General features: G+C 38.8%; 5 protein-coding genes across 8 annotated transcripts; 2 read left to right on the top strand and 3 right to left on the bottom strand.

Annotated features, from left to right (window-relative positions):
- Positions 1 to 293: 293 nt before the first annotated feature.
- Positions 294 to 8,725, bottom strand: LOC124182800. Of its 4 annotated transcripts, XM_046570514.1 has the most exons (5): positions 8,664 to 8,725; positions 8,358 to 8,529; positions 2,892 to 3,194; positions 2,268 to 2,608; positions 294 to 1,052 (listed from the first exon to the last, which is right to left on the bottom strand). In XM_046570514.1, exons 2-5 carry the CDS (start codon positions 8,388 to 8,390, stop codon positions 668 to 670), a joined length of 1,062 nt encoding a protein of 353 aa, XP_046426470.1. In that variant the 5' UTR covers positions 8,391 to 8,529; positions 8,664 to 8,725; the 3' UTR covers positions 294 to 667. The 4 variants fall into 4 exon arrangements, with proteins under 4 accessions (XP_046426470.1, XP_046426471.1, XP_046426469.1 ...); XM_046570515.1 differs by lacking the exons at positions 8,358 to 8,529; positions 8,664 to 8,725 and adding an exon at positions 3,687 to 4,059; XM_046570513.1 differs by lacking the exons at positions 8,358 to 8,529; positions 8,664 to 8,725 and adding an exon at positions 3,701 to 4,059.
- A 349-nt stretch (positions 8,726 to 9,074) lies between these two features.
- Positions 9,075 to 13,902, top strand: LOC124182798 (transmembrane protein 145). Its single transcript, XM_046570511.1, has 4 exons — positions 9,075 to 10,942; positions 11,163 to 11,300; positions 11,385 to 11,640; positions 11,788 to 13,902. Exons 1-4 carry the CDS (start codon positions 10,040 to 10,042, stop codon positions 11,976 to 11,978), a joined length of 1,488 nt encoding a protein of 495 aa, XP_046426467.1. The 5' UTR covers positions 9,075 to 10,039; the 3' UTR covers positions 11,979 to 13,902.
- Positions 13,903 to 14,361: 459 nt separating this feature from the next.
- On the bottom strand, positions 14,362 to 14,919 carry LOC124182805 (peptidyl-tRNA hydrolase 2, mitochondrial). The gene has a single exon (XM_046570523.1). It carries the CDS (start codon positions 14,917 to 14,919, stop codon positions 14,497 to 14,499), a length of 423 nt encoding a protein of 140 aa, XP_046426479.1. The 3' UTR covers positions 14,362 to 14,496.
- A 25-nt stretch (positions 14,920 to 14,944) lies between these two features.
- On the bottom strand, positions 14,945 to 15,699 carry LOC124182806 (cytochrome c oxidase assembly factor 4 homolog, mitochondrial). The gene is made up of 2 exons (XM_046570524.1): positions 15,221 to 15,699; positions 14,945 to 15,083 (listed from the first exon to the last, which is right to left on the bottom strand). Exons 1-2 carry the CDS (start codon positions 15,323 to 15,325, stop codon positions 14,973 to 14,975), a joined length of 216 nt encoding a protein of 71 aa, XP_046426480.1. The 5' UTR covers positions 15,326 to 15,699; the 3' UTR covers positions 14,945 to 14,972.
- An 88-nt stretch (positions 15,700 to 15,787) lies between these two features.
- On the top strand, positions 15,788 to 17,573 carry LOC124182799. The gene has a single exon (XM_046570512.1). It carries the CDS (start codon positions 16,037 to 16,039, stop codon positions 17,294 to 17,296), a length of 1,260 nt encoding a protein of 419 aa, XP_046426468.1. The 5' UTR covers positions 15,788 to 16,036; the 3' UTR covers positions 17,297 to 17,573.
- Positions 17,574 to 18,038: the final 465 nt, after the last annotated feature.

The following is an 18,038-nucleotide window of genomic DNA, read 5'->3' as shown; positions in this document are numbered from 1 at the left end:
TTCGAGTTGAACAGTCGACCCACCACCTCGCACTCTCGCCCTCATCCTCATCCCTCGCTCATTCTCTTTCCGCATACTCGTGCTCCCTGCACATTCACCCTTGTACGTACGTATAACGCGGCGTAATAGAGTTTGCTGAAAACGTCGAGTTTGACTACCTCGCAGCGTGAAAGTTATCTCCTAATTTTCAAATTGCGAATAAACCGGTATACTCGTATACCAGTTATTTCATACTTTAGTTACAATTTGTGGAGAACCCGCGGTTCGAGCGAGACAAAAACAAAGCTGATCTATAATGTTACGACATGTTTAATCGAGAGGATCGGCGTAACTTGTGAGTTAACTGGTAGTCTCTGTACAGGAATACTCGAGTTCATGTTGTAAAGCTACATATCACTGATCAGTATTGGAAATTGGGTATCGTTTGTACATAGAAATTCATAAATCGCTGTGTTTAAAGGAAATACTTGACTGAACGTACGATTCCAACGTGATCCTTGATCCGAGTAAAATTTCAATCCTCCGTTGCATATTATACGAGGAATAAGAATTCCAATGAAATTTTATTCGACAGCTAGGATATACTTATTATAAGTATATCCAATTTCCGTCAACATTTTCCACTTCAAAATTGGACAATATTTATCACGCGGTGAATCTACACAAATCACATCACTCGATTATTACCACGTGACGGAGTATGAAAGGGAAAATACGAGGAATAACGCGGACTGGGTACAGCGGTAAGAAAAAGTTGATTTTCGTCGAAGCGATGTGAATGATGCCGATAATCTGGATCCGAGGTAAGGAAATAATCCGGCCGAGGATGAGTGTTGATTCCGTAAAGAGGCTGGAGCTGATCAACCGACCAGCCTTCGTGGCCGAGGTAACCCGTCAGAGAAACTTGGCGGCTGCCGCTGCAGCACGTCGGGTTGACGACGTCGTACCTCGTCAATGAAACGAGCCTTAAATCGGAGACGTCGGACGTATCGGACGAAGCCCGCGGTGCACCCGGCTGGAAGTGATCCTCTTCGTCACTTGTCACGTACAATCTAGAACGAAACGAGAAAAGATATTGTCTTTTTTTCCTCTTTTCCTCGCGCCCCTTTTTCTCTTCTGTTTTATTCGGATAATATACCAATCGAATATTCTCTGTATTGGCAATGAAAATTTTTGAAGAGGTTATCTTATACCGACTGTAAGTATGAAAAAAAAACTGCTACCCAGAGAAATGAGTATTACAGATGAATAAAACGACAGGAAAGAATAACGGCAGACGGCGATCGTGTTCTTTATCTCTACATACCTATAAAACTAAACGTCTCTCTGTCTGTCTCTACGTATGTTCCCTCATAACGCCAGAACCACCAAACTGATATTGATTTTTTCTTCTTTTTTTTCTGTGAATGCTACAACGTCAGGCCAGATTTTAGGCTTTATTTCGTTACAACCGAATCAAGAATCTTGAAGATGTATCGACATTTGTAAGACAAATCTGAACGCTGACTGAACCTTGACAGATAGAGGAAAGTTATGTTCAAGAGTTGTCAAGGTCACAACAAGCTCTAGAAAAAATTCCGCGAGAGCGTATAATTACTACACTTAACAGTTTTGGCACAAGGAGCTTTTAGTTTCTTTTATAAATCTGCAACCGTCTGCTTGGGAGGATCTTCCGATCCGCGTGAATACAGTTTTAGTATTACCCTATTTCCGTCCGTGTCGGTTCGAGGTATCGCGGGGTGTAACGCAATGGCTGGGTTTATTCTGCAGACACCCCAAAAACTGTCCCGACCAATTCCCACATTGCATTTACCAATTCATATTCTCCCCGGGTTTTCCGTAAGCCTCTCACTCATGTTCCCTCCGATATCATCCCCTCGGCGTTTCCTTACGACGCTGTATAGGTATATAGTTATTTTTGAAAGTGACATTCGTATAACGATATATCGAACCCGGCCGACGCTTACCTCATTCTCGAGAACGCTGTGCCGAGTCTTTTTATGCTTTCCCCCCTAATACACAGCGGATCGAAAACGATGTTAAATTTTTAATAGACGGTTAGATCGTCCAGCTGACTCCGCGTTTAACTAGAATAATCTTCGCTTTTATGCTCTTCGCGGAGACATAATGAAACGCGGTGTACAAGGTATATACGGTACAGGTATATGTATCTTAGTACTGTTACCAAACCGCCTCGCGCGAAATTAAACGCCGTCGATAAATTTTAAACAAAAGGATCTCCGCGTATACGTCTCCTTATTAATTACCCTCGGCTAAGGTTGTCGTTTGTATCCCGAAGGGCCGCGGATTCTTCGTTAAAGGGAGATTGTTGAACGCTTGCGAAATTAAGCTTCTCCTCGAAAAGCAGCTTCCCCTGCAGGAATAGCCCGGCATCCTTGACAGTTGGCAGTTTCCTCCTCGTTCCATCTCCGTCTTCATCTCTGTAATATCCAATGGCGAGTTTCTCCACACCAATTTCGCCTCCGTTCTGATTACCCTGTACGGCACTCCCGATGATTCCGTATCCACCCACACTTTCGGCCGCGTGCCGCTCGTTTATCTCCAACGGAAACTTGAAGGCGCCATTGTACGGATAGTCTGAAATAACCTGACGAAACGGAAATAGAATGATTAGAATCACACCTAATCTCACGGACATTCATCGTTCAATTCTACAATAAAGTGACCGATATGAAATATTTCGACGAATCGTTATCTTCGATATTCACAATTTAATTTATTCTCACATTCATGAATAGTTATATCAGTATATTAAATGAAAATGAAGTACATATTTACTCATCATCGGTAGGTCTCTAATTTTTTATTTACCTCTACGTTAAAATTAGTGGAATAGGAAATTTGTACAAATTGTAAATGCCATTAATTACCGGTTGCCGTTTTTTCCCATTGATAAGCCCGAGGAAATCACGAGCGAAATTGGCTAGGCTGGTAATCGAAGCGACACGGTCGCTGTCCCGAGTTTTCGAACGGTTTCGAACGTGTCCTGAACGCTTTGACGCGACAGCCGCGTAAGGGTGATCGAAATTAGAGAGAATGGCCGTTCCCATCGCTGCCGACACGTAGGGGTGCGGGTTAAAATTCCTCGGCGTCAGGTCGCGTTCCGGAACGATTGATTCCATGGGATGAACGCCGGGACAAACCAGTACTGATGCTAACAGACCTAGAAATCCCTGAAACAATTAATTCCCCTTTAATTCTGTACCTCTGCCGCTAATATGAATCGCCCACATGTGTAACTTTCCTTTTCTTTTCTTTATTTTTCCTAGAAGCTTATGCTCTAAAACAGTTTCGAGTAAATATACCGTATCGGTTCTGCATACAGATTCCGGTTTGCATCTTGGCTAATTGTAAGTGAAGTGTCGGTAACGGAATCTGTATGTAACAGAACCGGCACGGTAAATCTACGCAAAACTGGTTAACACCAACATTCTAGAAAAAGGTTTGTGTCTTGGCTAAATGAAAGTGAAATGTCGGTAATGGAATCTGTATCCAGAAGCAGCCCTGTCTATGTCCTGTTTCAATTATAAATTACTATTTTTGAATTATCAACATAATAATGTAACTGCAGAGATCGAAGAACAAAAATCAGGGTTATACGTATTACAAATTGCACAATATCGTGATAAAGTGAAATATCGCTAGCTAAAATTTATATAGAAGACCCGTCACATCGTACAAAAATCGGATGAAACTTCGTGAAAGAGCTCGACATGGTGAGGTTGACCTGATAAATATTTTAACTTGATTATGTCAAATGAGTGCCGAGAGAATCGGTAGTGTACAACATTCACTAAACACATGTAACACACGGTACTTGCGAAACAGAAACACAGTTGCAAAACTCGGTTAATCAGAAACTAGGTTTTCTTTATCGACGTTCAAATTTATACGGTGCGAATTTTTCCTGCATCATTTCCGAACACTGTATCGAAAAAATGGAGAATTGTGACGGATATAAAGAACGAAAGATTGTCGGGTGACGATCACGATACACGCGAGGTATAAGGCACCTAAGTGATAAACGCAAACTCTGTCGGAGAGCCGCGAGTATACAACGAGGATGGCAATGTGCCGAGTTTTTATACACCTGTGAAAGAGCAGGATCTTCTCCCGCCCGCGCCATTTTTAGCATCGCGGGAATATTTCGAGCACGTGAGAATAGAGGAGGGCTGCAGAGGCGCCTAACAGACCGAGTAACTTGCGCTGTGTGTATTATGCCGGTTAATTTCACAACAAGTTGTTATACACACGAGTATCGCATCATGTGAAGTGAATAATTTCTCGGTATCCCAGATGTAATACCTGTACCAATTGCGATATAACCGCTTGACTCCCACCACTTCACGCTCGACTTATATTCTTAATTGTATTATCCAAGGATAAACGCGTAAGAGCAGAACGAGCGGAAATCTGCACGGGCTGTTAAATAAATATGCGTATATATAATCGGGAAAATTTCATGCAAATGTTTTGTGCATATTAAATTGATCGTGAGAAAAGTGATTTTTTCCGTACGCACATTTTCGAATTTTTTTTACCAAAATTCGAACATCTTTGCAGAAAAATATTTTATGAACGCTATAACTAAAATCAGGCTAATCATCGGCATCTTAGAATTTTTTCACGTCTGATTGTGAGTATATTTTACGAAATATCTTGTCAACTGCTCCATTTTTCTGCGTGTACGATCAGTTCCTCTAGATCCACAGGTTGGAATGAGTTTCACTAACAATAAGCCTGAGCCTTTGTTCATTATCATGCTGCCGAGTTTTTTTTTTTTTTTGCTTGATGAAGGAAATTGAGTGTTTTAAAAATAATTACAACCCGTTTCCGACTAAATCTATATCTTCCTTGTCTGTCAAAGTCAACTTATTGTATATACCGGTGTCTCAAAACTTTTTGAAAGTTAATTTACTTTTTTTCTCAACAAATACAGTTGAGCATTTTATCCCTCCGGCTTCCCCGAGGGTGAAATTTAAACGTGGAATTTGTTAGACGTTGTAAATTAAACGACGTGAAAATAAAAAAATAGAAGAAAACCCAAACATTTCGCGTTTCAAGCGTACGATTTTAGTCTCAGTGATTGTCGGTCAAAGTTTAAAAGTGGCTGGGACGGCGAATAAAAGGAGAGATACAAAATGGAAGTGGGTTGGTTGGTATGTATACTGGATGGGAGGTGAAAAGGAAGACTTACCCTGTACAGACGTACACGAAAAGGTGAAAAGCGGGTTGGGGGAGGCGGAATGCGAAACGAGTCGAGGTTTAAAACGAGAAATCTGGTTTCGCTACAGTGTCAAAGGAGATCTTGAGATTCAAGCTTAGAGTTTCGAGCTAGGGTTTGGGGCGGTTTCTGAGGAAACGGTCAATAATTAAATCCGACACCACCTGCCCCGCTACTTGTTCATTCTCGGCTTGGCTTATAACAGTGCAACCACGAATATTTCTCATGCATAAATTACGGTATTTATAGGTTGAACGGATGATATTTCTTCGCGCGAGAGCCGAGAGTGAAAAGAGTCTTAATTTTACGGCTACAAAGTTTTGACAATAACATTAGCCAAAGACCAGTCAAATCTGTTGATTTGTCAATGAATTTCTGCTGATCTTATTGATTGATTCGAATATTTTTCTTCATTTTTTATTATAATTCTACTTTCCATTTCGAGTATCTTTCTCTTTTTTCCTTTTTTGTATCTTTTTTTTTTTTTTTTTGTTTGCTAAAACAAGCTTTCGATTCCGCAAAACACCGTACGTTTTGTATTTACCACGTATCTCGCTAGGACGCAATTGGTTTTGCGAAACGAATTGACGTAAATTGTGAACGAGGAATTAATCCCTCTTCAGCGTAATAAATCCCCGCACAAGGATTTTCCACATTTTTGATCCTCAAATCAGCTTAACGTTGAAAAGAAAAATCGCACGTAATGGTACAAAGTTTCGGTCGATTCGATGTATTTTTTCATTCGCAATCAGTTCCATCTCATCGAACGCTACAGCGTAGCCAGTTTCGAAATATGTAATAATATATTTCAAGTAAGGTATTATACTACAAGATTGTAAAATTGTAAATATCAAATTTGTTTGCAAAATTTTTATGATTTCAGCGAAAGGAAGACTCGTTTTTCTATGCAGTGTCACCTGGTCCATTAATGACAAAAAAAAGAAATGTAAAGTAGACCCTCCTAAATTTAATACTGTGAAATGATTTTGAAAGTTTTGCGTATCAACGAATCACGCAGTCGTCACGATGTATCTATCACACATACCTACGTGTATCAGCGAATCATTTGTCGTGCTTTGTTTTGTAAGAGTTGAATAATAAAAATGGGGACAACAGAGCTATGCAGCTCAATAAAGACCGTTCGAGAAGAAGTGTGCTTTATGGGAGTTCAGTGGCGGTCCAACTTATATACGCGGAGTCGTGGGAAGGACTGTGTGCTTGAAACAAACCTTTGTATAGCCTGCTGTAAGATTTGAAGTAGCTGACAATGAACGGGAAGAGATCGCACGGGCATAAATAAACGTGGACATATGGTAGCATATACGCTCTCCTTGATCCGGTGTATGCAGGATCGTTTGCGCAACGGCATTATATTTTATACTTAATTATTTGAAACAACAAATAAAAAAAAAAAAACACCTAACTTAAAAAACTAATTACTCCGGCATAAGGCTGTATATGTATGTACCACGTGTACAGAAAGATACAGTCGTGGATATGGCGTGAAAGAGTTGGAAAAGAAAAACTTCTTCACTCGCGAAATTCACGAGCTTGTGAAACGTTTTTATCCCCCTCTCGAATGTGTATAATACGCTGATTTGATTTGATTTTTCTTCTACAATCTTGCACGGTTTTCATTCAGGTTAAAAAAAAAAAATTTTCTCTCGCAATTTCACGTTTATATACATACACACATACGTACGTATATTTATATTTTTTTTACCCCATTTCCTTCCTCGTACTCGTTTTATAAAAGTCAATTTATTCCAGCGAGATTGTTGACATTTCGAGAAGTCGCGTAGCAGGAATATGCGCACCAAAGCCGGGGCTACGTAATTAGGAATTTGTTTACTCAATCTTTATTTATGTGTACAGCTAATCCCACGATAACACCGTATATTTTATACCGTGATTATCAATTTCCTTCCCCGTCGTGACTTCGATCTTGTTCATTTTTTGCTTGAAAAATGAGTGAGAACGAGAGTATAAACTATGTGACAAAAAAAAGTGCATAAATTTATCCAACTCTGTCCGACACGTCGTGACGTGTACGTAATCATTACGGAATATCTCTAGCCATTCATGTAACTCCGTCAGAGATTCATACCGCGAGTGTCGGTGAAGGGACCGACACGAAGCGTCATTCACCCGTACCTTCGTTCAGCGATTCGGTGCCCGAAGCAATACGTGCGTCCTAAAGCAAAATCGAGTTACTGTCGCCCAAGGCGTGCATTGCGTGACAATTTTTTTGACGTCTATCTTATACCAGCGTATAGATAGATACATATGTTATATGTGTACAACGTACGAATTTGACACGGGGATTTTTGCAAATATTTGCAGGACTACAATAGCCTGCGGCTGACAAACTTCCTCGTATCTCTTTTCATACATACAACCTTTTAGTCCAAGTTTTAAAACTCTCCGGCTGTCCTCAGCCGCGCTTCAACGCTGCATCTGAATTTGTAGTTTTACGCCAATTATTGATTTTCACCCTCGTGAATTAGATTGATAATTGTTACGTACAGATTTTTCGGTGCTGAGTACAAGCCTACCGATAAAAATGTTCCTTTACGCTGCATGTTTGAAAAGAATTTAAAAAAAAAGTTAGCTCAATGTTGAATATTTATATATTCCCACTAAATTGCGTTATGTAGGATACGTATTCGACGAGTAGGTTTAGAGTTGGTATAGAAAGACCTGAATAACCCAGACGATTTGATCCGTAGTGTAAAAAAAGTAAACTTATCAGTAAAAGTAAACTTAGTCAGTGACAATAAAGCTCACAATCAGTATTCGAAATTAACGGTCGAAAACAAGTAATGACCAGCCTTACATGACGGAAAACGAAATTCCAAAGACAAGAGAAAATTTTCTAATCTCGAATTAAAATAAGTTGCAGAATTTTGGCTCTACTAGTTCAAATTGCGTTTTTGCTTTATTTGAAAACTCGATTTAAATTTTTTATAAATTAGATTACCAGCGCCTCACAGACCTTAAATTACAGAATTAAAAATACTGCGATATCCCAGTTTATCTAAGCTGTAAAATTGCATATATTTACCCATATCACGATGGTAAAATGAAATGTGTGGGGGAGAAGAAGACTTACGACGACGGGGTTGCCCGCGCTGCAACTTTTCATCCCCGCTAGTTCGTGACAACCGGATAGCGGTATTTCCGCCCAGCCAATTTGACCCCATGGGAGGACGGTAATTGATCGGTAAGGTAGCAGTCGAGGTAGAAAAAAGAATCGTCGAGTCTGCTCCACCTAAACATCCACTCTGCAAAATTGCAAGAGTAAAGTAGCTGCGTCACTTTTTGCCAATAAATCTTGCTCAGTCGGTATGAAAAGCCGCTATATTGACTACCGCCAACAGCTAGCGTTGCCTTCAATTAATACCACTATAATATTTACCACTCTTGATCTCTCCGTGTGCAACGTGAATAGATTGGTTGAAAAAGTCAATAAGAAAGGATTTAAGGTAATCGCCGTACCATAGATCTCTGCAAAATTGGAGATTAGTGGGTAAGAACGGGTTTCGAATAGTTGCGAGATGCGATTTAGTTATCGGCAAGTAGTAATTTCGAATCACTAATATTTCCATAATTATATGACGTACGTTTTTCGTCGTTTTCAAAACAAAGTTTTGACGGTAAAAAACGCCGCAAATGAAAGAGAGAGAAAAAAAAAACTCTTGCTCTCAGGATAAAAAAGGGGAACCTGCAAGCGGTAACAATTTTCCGTGATTGAGAAAGCGAAAGAGGGAGTGAGGAATATCATTGGCGGATAGGTGCGAGACTGACTGATTGTAATTATTCATTAATTCGACAGTTGAAGAGAAAATACTTACGGGGCATTCCGGAGGGATCGGTAATTGAAAGTTGTCATAGCAACGGGCATTCGGCTCAAGGAGGGAGAGCTGCCAGGGAGTTGAATCCAACATCTAAATATCGTACGTACCACAATCTCGAGAGGGGATTGGAGGAGGGCAACGGACGTAAGCGTAACCAAGCGCAATCTTTTTATCAACGTGTAAATTCCTGGAAAATATCCCGCCTAGCCATAGCGCATCTAGTTGAAGTCTCTGTGCCAGTGAAAATCAATAAGAAAGAGGTGTACAGCGTGCAACGTTGATGGTATATGTCTAGGCTTGTCAGGGCGATGAAAGCATGCAACAACGTGAGAAGCAGGCTCGTACTACGATCTGTCAAACGTGAAACGGGTGAAACGTAAATCATTCGCAGGCGAGAGAGCCATGTAGTGAGTGAATTAAAAAATTTTTAAATAAAACAAAAAGCAAACGGAAGAATGTGAAACGATGGTAGCTTGCGAAAATAAGATAAAAAAGAGAAAACACGGTCGCCATAAGTTGAGTGCGTGATGTCGATAGAATAGAGAATGAATTAAATCCTCTGCAAACGACCAATCTTAGTTCGCATGTTAATTTATCAAAAACGTACCATTGTGCGTGTATGATAACACAAAGGGAGACGAGATGTACATCTAATTGAACATAAACAAGCCACGGATAATAGTCCACATTCGTTATTTCACGAGCGATCATCTTGTTACTAACAAGAAAATTGTAAAAATTTCAGTACATCGACCCGATACTTAACAGCTGTTTAGCTGTTCGCCAACAATGATTAGAGGTGAAAGATAAAATAAAGAGAACCGAAATAAGATGCATGATATACTTGAAAGATTCTCTGCTTTTTTTTTTTGAAAAAAAAAAACAAATTGTAACCTGAACTAGGTATAACCGATAATTCCGCAAGCAGATACCAAAAATGTCTCCAATCAAGTGGCAGCTCCAACGACTCGTCACCCTGGCGCTGACAATTGTGGTATTTTTCCTGACGCATTGTCAACCGGCCACATCGACTCACATAACAGGCTCCTTCAACACGCGAGACTTCTTCAGTTTTCTGATAAAGTTTGGCTTTCAAAAGACGGATCGTCACAGGCAGAAAGATTCATTTGGATACATATTTGGCAATGTGACGTCGAGCAAGAATTTTTCCAATCCTATAACGCTCGCCGTACTCGACAGACCTCACTTTCTGGAGTACTACGGTAACAGGACAGTGCGAAACAAGGACCTCGCCTGTTCTCTTATGTTCGATACTCTAAATCAGAGCTCCTATGACTGGCACTGTAACGACAAGGGCAAGGACTACCTGCGTCACGTTCCATGCCCCCTCGGTCGCCTCTGTGCCGACGAGGATTCGAAATGGAATGTGGTGAAGGACCACCAGTTCACTTACGTCATACAAGACCTGGATCATCCAAGGTTCTGGTACGTCAGCCTTGTTGCGTGTTACAGAAACATGACGACTTGCAAGTGGCAACATTACGAAGGACAGGACGAGCTCACGTACGACATATGGCTGGTTAACGGAAGTCCGAACAGCAGCAGCGTCAACGCTCTCTCTTACCAGTTCTCTTACGACAGACAAAACACTGTCGAGCTCTACCTCCTCTTCTTCCTTTGCTATGTTATTCTCGTACCGTTTCAACTCTACGCCGCTAGAATGCAGAGGCATCCCGTCACCAGGCTCTTCACTGCCAGTTTGCTATTGGAATTTCTCGCAATTTGTCTCATTCTAATACACGTCCTCAAGTTCGCTCTTGATGGCGTTGGGTATGAACAGCTCGAAGTTGCCGGCGACATATTCGACATACTGTCCAGGGTGAGGATATTTTTAGGAATTTTTTCGTCAAACTTATGTAATCTTGAATGCAAGAGTACAGCGAGACATTCCTGCGATGATTCTAAAATTGTGGAATTACATTGAAAACTTATATCGAGTCTCTTCCATTTTCATCCAATATTTGGGACAAAGAAATTTGACTACTTCGTAATCTTTGTATGCTCATTAAAGAAATTTTTCTGTCGTATCGACTTTACAGACATCCTTCATGCTGTTGCTGCTTTTGTTAGCCAAAGGATGGGCTGTAACAAGAATGGAACTGACCTGGAAGCCGTTGGTATTTGCGATCTGGTTGTGCTATGGAATAGTGCATATTCTTCTTTATGTTTGGAACATGGTAAGGAAGTTCTAAAGTTTCAGTAGATATGGACTAATTTTTTTTGGTGTTGTCAATACTCACATTGCAAGAACGTTATTTCAGACGGAAGTTGACATAATCGAGGATATAGACGAGTACCAGACTTGGCCAGGCTGGTTCATCCTCCTCTTTCGCAGTGCGATAATGGTTTGGTTTTTGTACGAGCTACGAAATACCATGACCTACGAGCACAACACTCAGAAATTAAATTTCCTTTTACACTTTGGAGCATCTTCCTTGGTCTGGTTTATATACCTGCCTATCATCGCACTGATAGCTCTTCAAGTTAGCGCTTTATGGAGGTTTAAACTGTTGCTTGGTAGGGAGAAGAACTTTTTTCCGTTTCTTGAACATCATTCGTCTACTTGCATAAATTCGCTGTATTCTGTGTCTTATGATTTGTATAAAATAATGATTTTATGATAAGATTTTTCACTATTCGACTAAACGTAATATTTATTCACAGGTATTACGTATTCAGCGGACTGTTTTGCGTACTGTGTCATGGCTCATTTGTTGTGGCCGACACGAAGCGAGCAGTATTTTCTGCTGGCACAAGGTGCCGACAATGGCGACGAGTTGGACGAGTTCAATGAAGCACCACATGTATTAAATAACTATGTCGAACCTCCTGAGCTTAGTAAAGTGCTAGCTTAGTGACACGGTATCGATTGATCGGAGGGCAAGAATAAAAGGTATAAATTATGAAAAGAAGTACATTATTGTATATGAGGAAAGTGAGAAAAATAGAGAGTGAGAATAATTGATTAATCAACGAGATTTTAAAACAATGTAATATTGTGATGAAATTTGCCAAATTGTTCGGGAGTGAAAATTATTACTGGCAAATGTACATTATGCTAACACTAATACTCTGGCGTGCACTCTTTGAGACTGAAATACCTATTACGCACCATTTCATTTGACAAGTTATGTTTCTCATTGAATTTTATTACCTATTTAAATAGTCAAATAATTTGTATGTCCGTTATAAAATCTGTTTATCATAGCTAGTAAGTTTAATATCTAATGTCAACCGAAGGAAACTCTGGATATAATATTCGGATAAATGGAAAAAACGTTATCAATTTGATAGCATCGTGTATCGAAGCATGGCAAGATATTTGATTAAGGATATTTTTTAATTTACCTGTTCTTTTGTGTTTATTTTCATTAATGTGAATATTTCAACTATGAAGAACTACTCTAATGGAAATAACGTTTTTCATACTTTGATTGATGTATGTATATAAATTTGTAATGAGCACTGAAAAAGCCCAGTAATTAGTATTTTTCAAATGAAGTTATCAAATTACACTGGAATATTGTTGATGAAGTTATGGGATATTCCACAAAGAATTTCAAACCTATGTAATATTTTACTACCTCACAATTTTTAAAGTAACTCTGTGCTTATCAACACAATTTCCTAAAAATTGTTAAAAAACGAAGTTCTTTCAGGAAACTGCAGAGAACCCCTCTAAAAGATAAATGGTTTTCCACGTGATGCAACTGCGACTCATTATTGTACGCATTCAAAAAATGTATTTCTCTATGGAATTCATACAGATCATTTTCTCGTTCTTTTTTTCGGGTTAGAAGGAAGAAAGAAGTTATAGAACTCTGCCAAATTAACTCAACTGTGTGTGTCATACTCGGTTTTTCTCATATAACCACTATAAAACTGTTATTAAGGTGCGTTGTTCATCATTGTTGCTCAAACTTGTAACAAGTGAATTATATAAATTAGATGTTAGAACGTTGAATTAATAATATTCCTATTTTAACTACAATCGTAACTTTAATTCCCAGATATATTTACATCTACCTATACATATATATTATTATCTATTACACACTTCATATTTACTTCCAGCTCTCGGCAGTTTAATTTTTTATTATACGTAACGTATTCACAGTCATGACACACAACATCATCAGTTGCGTTATCGTTAGATGAACTAAAATTTTCATCAAGCCTATCAACGTAACCACATATGTGGTTAAATGTTGAAGATCTTGATTATACCTAATTTCTTACACTAGTGAATTAATCCATGATTTTTGGAAGAATTCACTTTCAAGCAACTCAAGCCTTTCTTTCAAGCTTTTCTTAAAATTGCGTTAAATTTTATACCATCCAATATCTTTGGAAGAAAATCTTATATCAAATTTCAATGCCTTGTACTAAATAATTGTCAGCCGTACCATTTTTTTTCTTATGATTGCGACACGTTGCTTGGCCATTGATATAAATTGACTAGATGTGAGAGATTATTGAAACTTCCGACAGAAGTTTCTACATTTATGCACATTATTTTTATTTATTTTTTTTCGAAAACTATGAGAGGTGCAATTGAAGTGTACTAAATGATTCGAAAATAAGTTGTATGAAAATTTGTAACTCTAGACATATACTTTTTAGATTTATTCTAGCAATGTTATTTGATATACATACCTTTCACCATAACTTAGCACCCAAGTATAAATAACTCAGTTCAACAATTGTTCTCTTTACAACGCAGGGTGAACAAGAATACGTCAGAAAAAAATACAAAAGTTTAAAACAAATTCATACGAATTGTTTGCAGCACAATCTTTACATTCTCTTGCTTTACCTGTACGTACCACATACGATAGCTATGCAAGTTAGCGTACTTCACATGAAATGTAACTTTTTTTGCGATACAAAGTTCAAATTGAAATTTATAGTAACACAAATACCATCACAAGGGTTCTTCGTATGATAAAACTGTTTTTATTAATAAATTGATAAATAAATGGATGATGAAGTGGCAGAGGTTGTGAAATAATTTCCTTTTGAAATGTTTATATTGTACCTAGTTATTTTTTAGTGGCTGTGTTACGATTGCAATTGTTTTCAAAACAGATCCAGATTTATATGGTGCAGTTGTACTACGCTTCCAACCGATCAAAACATCCCTACAAACATACAAATGTGTGTGATACGGACTCGCATAACAATGAGAGTATGCATGTCAAAAAAAATTTTTAAATTCCAATAAAACGTACAAATATCTAATAACAATAGTACTAACATGTTTATTGTACTGTGCGAACGCAGTATACATGTACACATGCAGTGGCAAATTTTTAGGTTTGAGTTAGAAGTAAACTATGAGTCGGTCAAAATTTAAACAAAATAAGACTTTAATCATAGTAATTTCAAGCTAGAAGTTAATCGGTCTATATCTTCTTTAGGACCTGGCCCGAGCCCAAGAACTGACACTGTTCCCGGAGCCAGCTGCGTTCTCCCAGCATCTTTAATGATTGCTGTAATAACACCGTCTGTTTTTGCCTTTTGAGCCAAGTCCATAAGTTCAGTTTGGCTTGATACTCTGAGGACAATTTTGGGCTGGCCAGTCAATTCCCACATCGTGAGCATCGCTTCATTGTTTTGGTTTGCCAGAGCTTCACGATAACACTCCAATGCAGCATGAGCGCATTGAGACGCAGTTTTTCCTCTGGACATGGCAATGTCAGATCGGACTATAATAGCCATTTTGCAACCGTTTACTGGAAGTGCTCGAGGACCTGCAGCGATGATAGACCTAAATTTCCTCAGAATCGTCGACATGTTCGTTTATGTGAGGTGAAAAGGAAACTGCGCTTTTAGTCTATAGCTATTTGTTACGCAACGTTTTTCTCACGCCTCTTCTTTTCGTAATTAGACATACAATTTTTAAATTGTTTTACAGGCTCCTGGCATTTTCTCCAATCTTGTGTCTCTGCTATGCAGTCCTGAAGTGAAAAATTACGATTGTTGTTTTTGCTTTACAATCTCTGATCGCTTCACTGTTTAATGCATTCATATGATATATTTGTAAATAACTCTGTGTCACATGAATCTTACATTAAAAAAGATGTAAACCATATACCTGAACTTTGTAGTGCAACTCAATGCAACCGGTTTTTTTAAGCATACGATCAACGGGATCTTCTGTGTCCTCAGCGAGTGATTTTTCGTTATCATATACTGTCATAATAGCAATTCTCTTCCGTACTTTACGTGAATATTATTTAATTCCTCATGTAAGATATTATCTCCTCTACTTAGTTTCTACTTATTACCCGTTGATATCTATCGATAACCACGGTGATATCCATATACATACTTCACAGTATACGGTAATCGACAACCTCAGTTCTTATTTTTAGGTTAGGTTAGGTTAGGTTATATTAGGTTAGGTTGCAAATATCATGCGCTGGGTGAAATTCAGCGGAGAGCGCACACGCTCGCGTTTTTCGTGTTGCTCATTTGAGAGCGCTCTCCAACACGAAATAGGGTTTCGGAACTAATTTTCGATTGCTGGACGGTTGCATGTCGGTAACTGACCTGTGTTTAAATTACGTGATTTGAGCCGTAGTACAGGTCCGGGGAATCCCGTTGTTGGTATGCGTAAAGGTATACCTATGTAAACTGTGGTTCCCCGCTCTTTTTTTCAGTTTGTCACTCATAGACACTCGCTAGTAGTCAATTGGCATTGTTGGGCAAAGCTAATCTAGACAAACGCGGCACACACATCCACATATAGTTTCGATTTCTTTTCAACGTCCAGTTAATCTTACAGTAAATACTTAACAGTACTTCACAAGTGCGCCTGTGAAAGCTTATGTTTGCTTGCTAAAAAGTAATTGAAAGTAGAAAAAAAACAGTATAGTGCAGAAGTAATACAATCAACGAACTCGGCCCAATGGAAGGACAAATCGACACGAAGTGCACGGGGAAGTGTGTATTCGATGATTCAAAAGATCCAATTGATTATCGAATTCCTAACAGGCAGCTGCCTTTAACAAAAAATATGATCTCAAGGAAATTTACAATAACGACCGACAGTTTTGTGTCATTATTGCCTCGCGTGTACACGGCTGTCTGTTGGAACCACCCAAATTTTGCAGCGATTCCAGAATCAGTTTTTCAGTACCACGCAGTACTTTTATTGTGGTACCGTTTCGCCAAACTACTTTCTGGTTCAAGTGTGAATGATTCGGGATTTATCAATGAAGTACTATTCCTGCTCAAATCCGCAATTAGGTGTCCTTCACCAATACCAACATATCTTGAGGGAATCGGGGACTTTTGTGATCCTGATGACTTATATCGACAATTCGATTTACCAGTGTTTCCAAGTAACGAAAAGATTGCTGGCGTTCGATACACATTTGGAAAGGTGAATGCCAAGACACATCATTTTTATGAAGCCTATCCAGCCCCTGGAATTGCAGCTCTGCGTATAATGGCTGACATTAAGTACACCAAAGATCCCTGCGAAGAAAACTTGTTCTGGGATTTACCAAATGGACTTCGTCCAGATGTGATAGAATCTCATATAACATGTACTAAGCCAACTAAGAACCTTCTGGGTTGGGCACCTGCAATGCATTTAACCCCTGCACAACTGGAATTCGCACAATCACTGAACATAGGAAATGACTTTCTAGCGGAAGACTTCTCACATTTAGAACCCAAAATCTCAAGCCTGTTCAGAAAAATAAACTCATACCTTAACGACTGCATGGAGTATTGCACGTGTAGTTCCTGTTACTTAATCTACCCAGGAAGAGGGTCACTAATCCAAGGATTGTTTGTTGAAAAATGTGATAAAACCTACAAGTTTGATAGGTCTGTTATGTACTGTGATGGAACGATATCTATTAATTCGCAGTATAAACTAAGTGAAAAACTGATAGTAGGTACAGCGGTTTCAGGATACCGGATGTGTAAAGAACCAATTTGCGGCAAGCATTGTTGGTGTTGCTATGATTTTGACGAATATGAAAAAGTTCCTGAATCTTGGATTCGTTCTCGAAATCAGGTATTCACATTTGGCAGTGTTGGAAAATTGAATGAAAATTTATACGTCACAGCTGCTATTTCCAAGAGAATTATACAAAATGAGGCCATTCTGAATACTATGAATCTCTCTTCGGCGAGTTGGAATATTTATCATTAATAAGACCTATGATTGTAACTGTAACGGTATCTGAATGAAGTTGGGAAATTTAATTTCTGTTAAGTTGTCACGACATTGACAGATACATTTCCATACGCAAATTAACTGCTAGGCATAAAAAAGAGACCAAAATATTTCCTAAACTTTTTTCACTGATTGTATCGAGAATTGTATGTACCATGAACTACAATCTTTTGATGTTTAAAATAAATAACAGATTTTCCATTGATATTGTAACGAAAGGTGTATGTGTTGCTCTTAAATGTATGAACTTATTTGCCTTTATTTCTTCCTGTTGTAAGCTGGGGAGTGATGCCTTAATTCCTCGAAATGTTTAGTATAGTCAATTTGTTAAAAGAAATACGAAAACGTTGATGTTCCCAATTCAGGGATCATTGTCATAATGGTACCGTTTCGTACTTCGTATTTATGAGATTAAAAATTCACAAAAAATGATGGCCATTTTGCTGTGGGAAACTTGTATTTTTTTCGTGTGAATAACTGTGCTTGGATCTGAATATTATCTGTAATCCAACTCCGATTGTGGCTTGTAGCTCCAATATCATACATACGTTGACGGGAAAATTTCTGTGAACGGTACGTCATGAAATTACCAGGCGAGGGAAACGGTCGGTAACGTAGATTTTGGCCATATCTGAAGGTGAAGTGAGTGACCTAAAATTCTAAAGCCATAGAGTTGCGATATCTCGGATGGCGACTCCACCTGTCGTTTGTGGTTGAA

Source organism: Neodiprion fabricii, chromosome 5 (genome assembly GCF_021155785.1).
Source record: "Neodiprion fabricii isolate iyNeoFabr1 chromosome 5, iyNeoFabr1.1, whole genome shotgun sequence".
Classification (NCBI taxonomy): Eukaryota; Metazoa; Arthropoda; class Insecta; order Hymenoptera; family Diprionidae; genus Neodiprion; species Neodiprion fabricii.
This window is presented reverse-complemented; position numbering and strand designations above follow the sequence as displayed.